Here is a 10,640-nt window from a genome sequence, read left to right as displayed (position 1 = left end):
AAGTGTCAGTCCTCAGCTGCAGATGAAGTGGCAAATGTTGTGGAAAGATTTGACAGAGGCAACTACCAAAGTGGAAATAATATTAATTCCATGGGGCAGAGACACTTAGGTTTTTTGTGGAGTTCACCAAGTGGAATTATGAACTCATGGCAGTAGAATAATGTGAGAACCCAGGGACAAAGAGCTCCCGGATATCAAAATCAGCAGAGAAAGCAATATCATCCCCCATAGTATAATCAGTCTAGCATGGAAGATTTAATGAAGGCTTTCATTATTAAGAAAGATGAGAGATTTGAAACTCATGGTGCTATTATCCGAAACTTCAAGAGGCAAGTGGGGCAGATTGTTAGTTTGCTATCCAAGAGGTCTCCAGGAACACTTCATGCGGATACCGAAAGGAATCCCAAGGAAACAATAAATGCAATGTCTTTGAAGAATGGCAAAGCATTGCAGGACCCGATGGTAACACAGAAGGATGAGTTGACTGGAAATCAAGTTAAGACTAAAGAGGAGAAGAAAAATGATGAGCATCATAGGAGTGAATTAAGGGCAGAGCAAGAGGATGGTCTGAAGAAGAAGAACAAATCTGAAGTTCCAACGGGAAGAAGAAAGACAAACAAAGAAGTAATGGCGAGACTGAAGATAGTAAATATATGAATGCTCTACCTTTCCCTCATAAGCACAAAAACAAAAAGTTGGACAAATAATTTGGGCATTTTCTAGAAGTGCTCAAGCAGGTGCATGTTAAGTTACTCTCTCAAATGCCAGTATATGCCAAGTTCCTGAAGGAGATCTTGTCCAACAAGTGGAAAGTGGAAGAGACATTGGTTGTCAAGCTCACAGATCATTGTAGTGTTATACTGCAAAATAAGTTCCTTCAAAAATGTGGAGATACAGATAGTTTCACTATACCTTACTCTTTAGGAAGTACTAAAATTTTGAAAATTCTTTGTGTAATTCAGGTGTTTCTATTAATCTTATTGCCTTGTCTATTTTTAGGAAATTGGAAGGAGAGATTGGAGTAATCAGATCTATACCTGTGTCTTTGCAGGTGGTGGATTAGACTACAATCAAACCTGAAGAAATACTGGAGGATGTGCTAGTTCGGGTGGACAAATTTGTGTTCCCTATGGACTGTATCGTGGTGAACATGGAAGAGAATAAGGAGGTCCCTCTGATTTTAGGGAAACCTTTCTTGGCTATTAGCCGATCTCTTCTTGATATTCAGGAAAGGCAGCTCATGCTAAGAGTGGGGGACGAAAGAGCGATGTTCAAAATGAAGGAGGCAATAGGTGCACCTAGACACGAGTCGATTGCGCACTCTGAATTCAAGGAAAAGCCCTAAAAGAGAGAGCTGGAGAGAGTAAGCATAACTAGTGTGGGGTGTACCGAAGGAGGCAAAGAAGAAACATTCAGCATGAATGTGTGCACTGGATCGGGTGTGCAAATTGGACCCCAACTTCGATTCAAACCTAGACTAGATGATTCAGGGGAGTTTCTCTTACCTCTTGCTTTTTACTTGTGGCATGTCCCCATGCCACAATTTAAATTGTGGGGTGGGGGATATAAATATGTATAATATCTGTTTTATTTCTTTAATCTTTGCATGTGTTTTCGTGAGTATCGTTTAAAAATATTAACTTTTCCCAAAGATGGATTTCCTCAATTATCTTCTTGAGGGATTAAAGTCGAAGAAGAGAAAAAATAAAAAAAATGTCTTTTATTTTTTTTTATTTTTTAGGTTGTGTAAAAATTCCCCCTTGATTTTTCTTTATGCCCGGTCCTTTTTCAAGAGTTTTTGCTTGAACCATGTGTAGTTAGTTTTACTTTTGGTAGAAATAAAGAGAATTGTGTGTCGTTGTGCTATTTGCAGATAACGTTTCTTGAATTTATTGTGCCTTGATAGTGGTGAGTACCTTATTCGTGACGCCTATGCTCAGTTCATGATTCGTGTATAAGTACATTAATTTGTTTGATCTCGACTTTACTTAACTGCTTTGACTAAGAGTCGGGATAGATCCAATCCTATATGAGTTATGTGTCAATGTGTGAGTAAGGTTTGTTGATATTCTATGCATGCTAGATGATATCTAGATCTTGCCTGGTGTATTTGCATAACGAAATAATAGTCTTATTCAGTCTAGAAAGTGATATAGGCATTTCTTTGTTGAGCCAGATATATGCCTTTGATCCACCAAAATTGATGTGTATTTTAGTTATCCCCTTTGAGTCTGTAATCCTCTTTCTTTGGCAACCACACTACAAGCTGGCCCTTTTGTTCGAATTGACTATCTATTTGAACCTTTTACCTCTCTCGAGTACTGGAAATTATTATGAGCTTGTTAAAAGCTATGTCGAAGTATGATTGGTGTTTTGAGTGGAACTAAAAAAATGAAGAAAGGTGCAATATTTGAAACATTGTGAAAGTTGTGTGCAAGGAATTTTAAAAAAAAAAAGTGAATTTGCTTGAGGAAAAAAAATAGAACCTTGAAAAGAAAAAAAATGTTGTGTATGTATTAGAAAGAAAAAATTGATTCCTTGCTAGTGGTAGTTCTCATATTATTTGTGCTTAAAGAAATTTAGAGTTTGGTGTTATTTTATGAAGGTTAGGGCTTGGTTCAACACAAGTGTGGGGTTTGAATTGTTAAAAATATAAATTAAAGCACTCAGAGAGGTGTAGTCACTATATTCAAATTACCCATCCTGCAGCCTATATTACAACCAAAATAAAGTCCTACTTGATCTTTGATTGACTGAGCTCGAACTAGTAGAGTATTAAATTATGAGCAAGCCCATGACACGTCTTCTATGGCACATAAATTTTATTCTGAGACTGAGTGAACTCTTTCTATTTTGAGTTCCTATTTGTTCTTAAATTTTATTGCGTGTGGAACTACTCTATATTTTTGGTGTGAGGGCGCATGGTTTGCAAAGGAAAGGTAAATTCTTTGACATATGTGTTAGAGTAAGTGAGCGGACTATTGAAAAATACGTAGTGCCGGTGAGTTGAGTCTTGAGGCTAGGATATTACGGTATTGTACTTAATATGCTATAAATATTCTTCGCATGATGAGTTCGGGAGGTTGTTCGATGAGAAGGTTGTCTCTATGTGAAGTGTAGTTTGATTGCTCGCGACTAATATTTAGCCTAGAAATTTTACTTAGTGCAAAATACAACTAAAATACGAGTTTCTAGGCTAAAATAAGTGTGGGGTGTTGATGATAGGCTAGAAACTCGTATATTAGTCGTATTTTGCACTCTAATTACTGCACTTTACGTTTGTTTGAGCTTAAATGATAATAAATTACACTTATTACGTGTTTTATACCTGGCAGGAAATAATTTCGAGTTAAACGGATAATTTAGAGCTAAATCGAACAAGTTGGAGCTTTGAAGTATAAGTAGAAGTCCAAGAAAGTAAATCGGGATCACGCTTGGGTGTCGAGGACCAAGTATGGATGTCAAAAAATGAGAAAAAGGTTACACTGAGAAAAATGTACTATCGCGCCGCGGGGCACAAGGTGCTAGTGCAAAATTCCTGAAGAGTGAAAAAAATCTGCTCACTGAACTTTCCCATGCGTCGCGCCTGTACAATTTTCTTAGAGTGTTTTTCTGTTTCGGCTTGGAAAGGATAGTTCCGTCCGGACCCGCTTCTACGTGGTATAAATACACCAAAAACACATTTTTGAAAGGACTTTTGGCCTACGGAAGATTGGAAGAGCAATGAAGACACAAAGCGCAAGGATTCATCGTTCTTTCCTCAACTCAACACTCGAGTTTGGATTGAATTCATGTTTTCGAGTTTGGACTGATTCATGTTTTCTTATTCTTCAACTCTATTTGTGATAACTTTCTCCATGATTATGGAGTAGTTTACTTTAGGATTTGACGGATATGGTATTTACTTGATATTTGTTGATTTTAACTCTGGTTATTTCTCATGAATTTATTTCTGGGGCTTTAAATTGATTGTAATTTTGTTCACCGAAGTATTTAATCGAAAGAGGAATATTAAGGTGATTATCTTTGCATTATTTTGTTCGGTTTAATTTAGTGATTCTTTTACATAATAGAAAGTGCTCGTTAAATTATTGATTAAATCAAGTGAGAAGAATATACGAGAGACGTTTTTCTAAAGACTAGTCTATTAACGTATTCTTGCATACCTTTACAGTGCTTTATATTAGTTCACCTCGTAGAATTCAGATTTAACCGAGAGAGGAATATTGGCTATATGATTGAATTAGTCAATGTGAATTAGTGAGAATCATTAGAACATTAGAGTGAATTGAACTAGAGTTAGATCTGAATAGCTATCCTATACCTATCCTATCACGACCTTTATTTCTCTCAATGATTATTTTGGTGTTGCTCAACTCTTGTCTTCATGTGATCAATTATCAATTGCTTTAGTTTTAATAATTAATTTTTAGTTCATAATCATTCCAATCAAAGTGTTAATCATCCTGAATAGTGTTACACCAAAAATTACTTGAACATTATTTAAATCCAATCCCTGTGGAGACGGCATTTAAACTATACTATCTTTGGCTAGCGAGCATCAATTTCGTATTATGTTTTGTGCTCATCAATAATTCACGCCATCTGCATGAATTTGGGCGACCGACTTTGAATCTCCCAAAATTTTGCGAACCCATCCAAAACGACCAAATGAACAATAGTCATCGCTTTGCCATGACCATTCCTCGTGTGTTGGCATTTTAGGGCCATAAAAAGGAATTCAGAGTGTGCTATAGTCCACGCCATCTGCATAAATTTCGGAGACCGGCCCCGAATCTCCTAAAAGTTTGCGGGCTCATCAAAAGCAGCTAATGAGCAATAGTCATCTCTTCGTCATGGTCATTCCTTTTTTTTGCATTTTAGGGGCATAACATAGGAATTTAGGACGATCCCCAGATTTTTGTGTGGTCATCTGCATGAAATCAGGCGACCAATCCTGAATCTCCTAAAATTTTGCGGGCCCATCCAAATGACCTAATAAACAATATTCATCACTTCGCCATAATCATTCATCGTTTTTGGCGTTTTAGTGCCATAAAATAGGAATTCCTGAATATTTTCAAATTATCATGCACATGCCATCTGCATGAAATTCTGATGACCGACCATGAATCTCCTAAAGTTTGGCAGGCTCATAAAAATGACCTAATGAACAGTAGTCATCGCTTCCTCGTGATCGTTCCTCACTTTTGGCATTTTAAGGCCATAAAATAAAATTTGGGACGAGTTTCAGATTTTTGTGTACGGTAATCCACACCTTCTGCATAAATTCGGACGACCGACCTCGAATCTCCTTAAATTTTTTGGGCCCATCAAAAATGGCTAATGAACAATATACATTGCTTTGTCATGACCGCTCCATGTTTTTTGGTGTTTTAGGGCCATAAAACAGAAATTCAGGACAATTCCCAAATTTTCATGTGTTATAGACCACAACATCTGCATGAATTCGGGCAACCGGCCTTGAATCTCTGAAAATTTTGCGGGCCCATCTAAACATCATTCGCCATGAATATTTCTTATTTTTGGCGTTATAGGGCTATAAAATAGGAATTCAGGACGATTCCCATATTTTCATGTACTATAGTCTGTGCCATCTGCATAAATTCGGGTGACCGGCCCCGAATCTCCTAAATTTTGCGGGCCCATAAATAATTACCTAATGGACAATAGTCATTATTTCGTCACGACCATTCCTCATTTTTTGGCGTAATAGAGCTATAATATAAGAATTCAAGACGATTCCCACATTACAACAACAACAACAACAACGACCTAGTAAAATCTCACTACTAGGGTCTGGGGAGGGTAGTATGTACGCAGACCTTACCTCTACCCCGAGGGAGTAGAGACAAGACGATTCCCAGATTCTCATGTGTTATATTCTACGACATCTTCATGAATTCGGGCGACATGCCCCGACTCTCCTAAAATTTTATGAATCTATCAAAAACAATCTTATAAACAATAGTCATCGCTTCACCATGATCGTTCCTTAATTTTTGGCATTTAGGGCCATAAAACAGGAACTTAGGACGATTCTCAGATTTTCATATACTATAGTCTAGGCCATCTGCATGTATTCAGGCGAGCAGCCCCGAATCTCCTAAAATTTTGTGGCCCATAAAAATGACCTAATAAACAATAATCATCACTTCGCCATGATCGTTGCTCATTTTTTGGCAATTTTAGGGCAATATAATAGGAATTCAAGACGATTCCTTGATTTTTGTGTGTTATAGTCCTCACCATCTGCACGAATTTGGGCGACCGGCCTCGAAACTCCTAAAATTTTGCGAGCCCATCAAAAATGTCCTAACGAACAATATTCATCGATTCACCATGGTCGTTCCTCGTTTTTTGACATTTTAGGACCATAAAACATAAATTTAGGATGATTCCCAGATTTTCATGTGCTATAATCCACGCCATCTGCATGGATTCGCACGACTGGCCCTGAATCTCTTAAAATTTTGCATGCCCATAAAAAATAACCTAGTGAACAATAATCATCGCTTCACAATGATTGTTCCTCATTTTTTGGCGTTTTAGAGCCATAAAACGAGAATTTGGGATGATTCCTAGAATTTCGTGAGTTATAGTCCACGACATTTGCATGAATTCGAAAAATCGGCCCCAAACTCCGAAAATTTGGCGGATCCCCATAAAAATGATCTAAAGAAAAATAGTCATCGCTTCACCATGTTCGTTCCTCATTTTTTGGCGTTTTAGAGCCGTAAAATAAAAATTTTGGATGATTAAAATTTTAGTCATCGCTTCACCGGCCTCGAATCTCCTTAAATTTTGTGGGCCCATCCAAAATGGCTAATGAACAATAGACATCGCTTTGTCATTACTGTTCCTTATGTTTTGGCGTTTTTGGGCCATAAAATAGAAAGTCAGGACAATTCCCACATTTTCGTGTGCTATAGTCCATGCATTTTGAATGAATTCGGGTGACCGGCCCTGAATCTCCTAAAATTTTGCGAGCACATCCAAAACGACCTATTGAACAATAGTCGTCACTTCGCTATGTATATTCCTTATTTTTTGGCGTTATAGGGCTATAATACAGGAATTCAGAACAATTCCCAGATTTTCTTTTGTTATAGCCCACGCCATTTTCATGTATTCGGGCGACTGACCCCAAATCTCTTAAAATTTTGTAGGCCTATAAAAATTACCTAATGAAGAATAGTCATCACTTCGCCATGACCATTCTTCTTTTTTAGCATTTTAGGGCAATAAAATAGGAATTCGGGATGATTCCTTGATTTTTGTGTGTTATACTCCACGCTATCAACATGAATTCGGGCGAACGGCCCCAAAATTCCTAAAATTTTGCGAGCCCATCAAAAACAACCTAATGAAAAATATTCATCACATTGCCATGGTCGTTCCTCGTATTTTGAAATTTTAGGGCCATAAAACAGAAATTCATGATGATTCCCAGATTTTTGTATGCTATAGTCCCACATATCTGCATGAATTCGGGCGGCCGGCCCCAAATCTCCTAAAATTTTGCGGGCCTTGGTGATGAAATCATAGAGGAAAAAGAGCTGATAAAGATGGAAACACTGGAATTCTATGAAAAGATATACACTGAGCAAGAAAATTGGAGGTCTTCTACCAATTTTGAAGGCATAGCATCCATCACAGATAAAGAGATGAGTGATCTGGAAGCTCCCTTTGGTGAAGACAAGGTGTTAGCAGCTATACAGTCAAGGGCTCCATACAAACCATCTGGACCTGATGGATATACAATGGCCTTCTACCAACAGTCATGGGAGTTCATCAAGCATGACATTCTTGCAGCTATGAGTCATTACCATCAACAACGTTGGATGGTTAGATCATGCAATGCTTCCCTCGTTGCATTGATTCCCAAGAAAATTAGAGCTTAGAGATTACAAACCAATTAGCCTCATTGGTAGTGTATATAAGATCATAGCTAAGGTATTGGCAGAAAGATTGAAGAAAGTTGTGGGAAAATTGGTCTCAAATCAACAAAATGCCTTCATTAAGGGAAGGTAGATTATAGATGCCTCACTGATACCAAATGAGGTTCTTGACCAGCAACTGAAGCAAGGGGAACAGGCATCTTATGCAAGCTGGACATAAAGAAAGCTTTTGACCAACTAAATTGGTCTTATCTCATCTCTATTCTCAGGCAGATGAGATTTGGAGAAAGGTGGATCAAATGGATTAAATCTAACATGTCCACTGTGAAATACTCTATCTTGATCAACAGAAGTCCAGTTGGTTTTTTCTCTCCACAAAGGGGCTTGAGGCAGGGAGACCCCTTATCTCGATTCTTATTCATCCTAGCAATGGAAGGATTAAGTAGAATGTTGGACAAGGCTAATCAGATGTAGTGGCTTTGATGTGTGGAGAAACAATTCAATAAACATCGCACATTTGCTCTATGCAGATGACACACTGATTTTCTGTGGGGCAGACAGAAATTAGGTGCTCTATTTAAACCTAACTCTCCTTATTTGAAGCTCTTTCAGGTTTGCTTATCAACATGCTCGAGAGTGCGATTTACCTCGTAAATGAGGTGCATAACCTAGAGGAATTGGTAAGAATACGGGGCTATAGCATAAGGACTTTCCCAACTATCTATTTGGGGCTTCCACGAGGGGCAAATTTAAATCAGAAGCTATATGGAATGGAGTAGATGAAATGTTTGAAAAAAGGCTAGCCTCATGGCAGTTGCAGTATGTATCAATGGGTGGAAGATTGACCCTGATTAATAGTGTCCTTGATAGCATCCTCACTTACTATATGTCACTATATCCAATGAGTAGTAGGGTACTGAAACAACTTGACAATATTAGAAGGAAGTTTCTGTGGGAAGAGAACAACGATCACAAATTTCATATGGTTAAGTGGTCTAAGGTTCAATTGCCAAAGCACCAAGGCGGATTAGGCATAAAAAACTTAGCCCTTCGTAACATATGCTAATGAAATGGCTATAGAGGTACACATATGAAGAGCAATGTCTTTGGAAGGAAGTTGTCAGCGCCAAACATGGAGTCCTGAATCATTGGTGCACTAAATTATCAAGAGCTTCCCATGGAGTTGGAGTCTGGAAGAACATTTGTAAGCTATGGGAAGAATTCTCAGTGAACAAACACTTTATAGTAGGGAATGGTCAACATATCAAGTTTTAGAAGGACAGGTGGTTAGGAAGCACTACTTTGGTGAATGACTACCCTGCAATAATTCAGATAGCCAGAGATCCAGATTCAACAATCTTGCAGCATAGGGAGGGTGACACCTAAAACATACTATGCAGAAGGAACTAGCAAGACTGGGAATTTGAAGAGCTAGTCAAGCTACTAGACACACTGAATGGCTACTCCAGTAACAACCTAGTACCAGACCAGTTTAGAAGGGGAAATGAACATGCAGGAAGATATTCCGTGAAAGCAGCCTACAAGTTATCAGAAGCTCAAAATGCAATCACCGACCACTGGCCTTGGAAGCTAATATGGAAAGTTAAGCTGCCACCTAAAGTTGTGTGTGTCAACTGGAAGGCACTCCATGGATCATGTCAAACACAGGACAACTTAGTCAGAAGAAATTTTCAAATTGTCAATAGATGCTACATGTGCTAGAGGGAGGCAGAATCACATAACCACCTCTTCCTACACTGCAGTTGCAGCAAATCTCTGAAATATGTTTATTTCTCTTTTTGGACTTAGATGGGTCATGCCACGTAACATCAGGGTAGATTTTGAGAGTTGGAGGAAAGTTGACAGCACCATCAAGAAAGTCTGTTTGCTGCTATCTTTTGGAGTATTTGGAAGGAAAGGAATAGCATATGTTTTGATGGACTATCAACTACTTTCCAATCTCTCAAAGCTAATTGTATTATGTTTTTATTCACTTGGCTATATTTATCCCCCATAGATTCCCCTGATAGTTATTTGAATTTTGTTAGCTCCTTAATATTGACATTTGTATTTGAGCTAGCATTATTCCTTTTTTGCTATAACTCTTTTGTAACTATTATGCATCTTCTTGATGCTAGCAATGAAATCAATTATTTCATAAATAAAAAAAAATAACCTAATGAACAATAATCTATGGTCATTCCTCATTTTTGGTGTTTTAGGACCATAAAACAAGAATTTTGGACGATTCCCAGAGAATCTGTGCTATAATCCACGCCATCTTCTTAAATTCGGTCGACCGGCCCTGAATCTCCTAAAAATTTGAAAGCCCATAAAAACGACCTAATGAATAATAGTCATCGTTTTGCCATAATCATTTCTAGTTTTTTGGCGTTTAGGGCCATAAACATGAATTCAGAAGATTCTCAGATTTTCGTGTGCTATAATCCACGTCATTTGTATGAATTCGGGCAACTAGCTCCAAAACACCTAAAATTTTGACGGCCCTTCACAAACGACTAAATGAGCAATAGTCATTACTGCACCATGATCGTTTCTTGTTTCTTGGCATTTTAGGGCCATACAATAGGAATTCAGGAAATTTTCCGATTTTACTGATTTCAGATTTCTAAATATTAGGACTTCTTTTTTAAAAAAAGGTAACAGATTCTAATATATTGATAAAATTAGTCCCTAGCACAAAGATTGTGCTAAGGA

General features: G+C 37.8%; 1 protein-coding gene across 1 annotated transcript; it reads left to right on the top strand.

Annotated features, from left to right (window-relative positions):
- The first annotated feature begins 246 nt into the window (after window positions 1–246).
- Window positions 247–1,345, top strand: LOC104221412 (uncharacterized). Its single transcript, XM_009772483.1, has 3 exons — window positions 247–645; window positions 738–962; window positions 1,064–1,345. Exons 1-3 carry the CDS (start codon window positions 247–249, stop codon window positions 1,343–1,345), a joined length of 906 nt encoding a protein of 301 aa, XP_009770785.1.
- The last annotated feature ends 9,295 nt before the right edge of the window (window positions 1,346–10,640 follow it).

Source organism: Nicotiana sylvestris, chromosome 8 (genome assembly GCF_000393655.2).
Source record: "Nicotiana sylvestris chromosome 8, ASM39365v2, whole genome shotgun sequence".
In the NCBI taxonomy this organism is placed as follows: Eukaryota; Viridiplantae; Streptophyta; class Magnoliopsida; order Solanales; family Solanaceae; genus Nicotiana; species Nicotiana sylvestris.
This window is presented reverse-complemented; position numbering and strand designations above follow the sequence as displayed.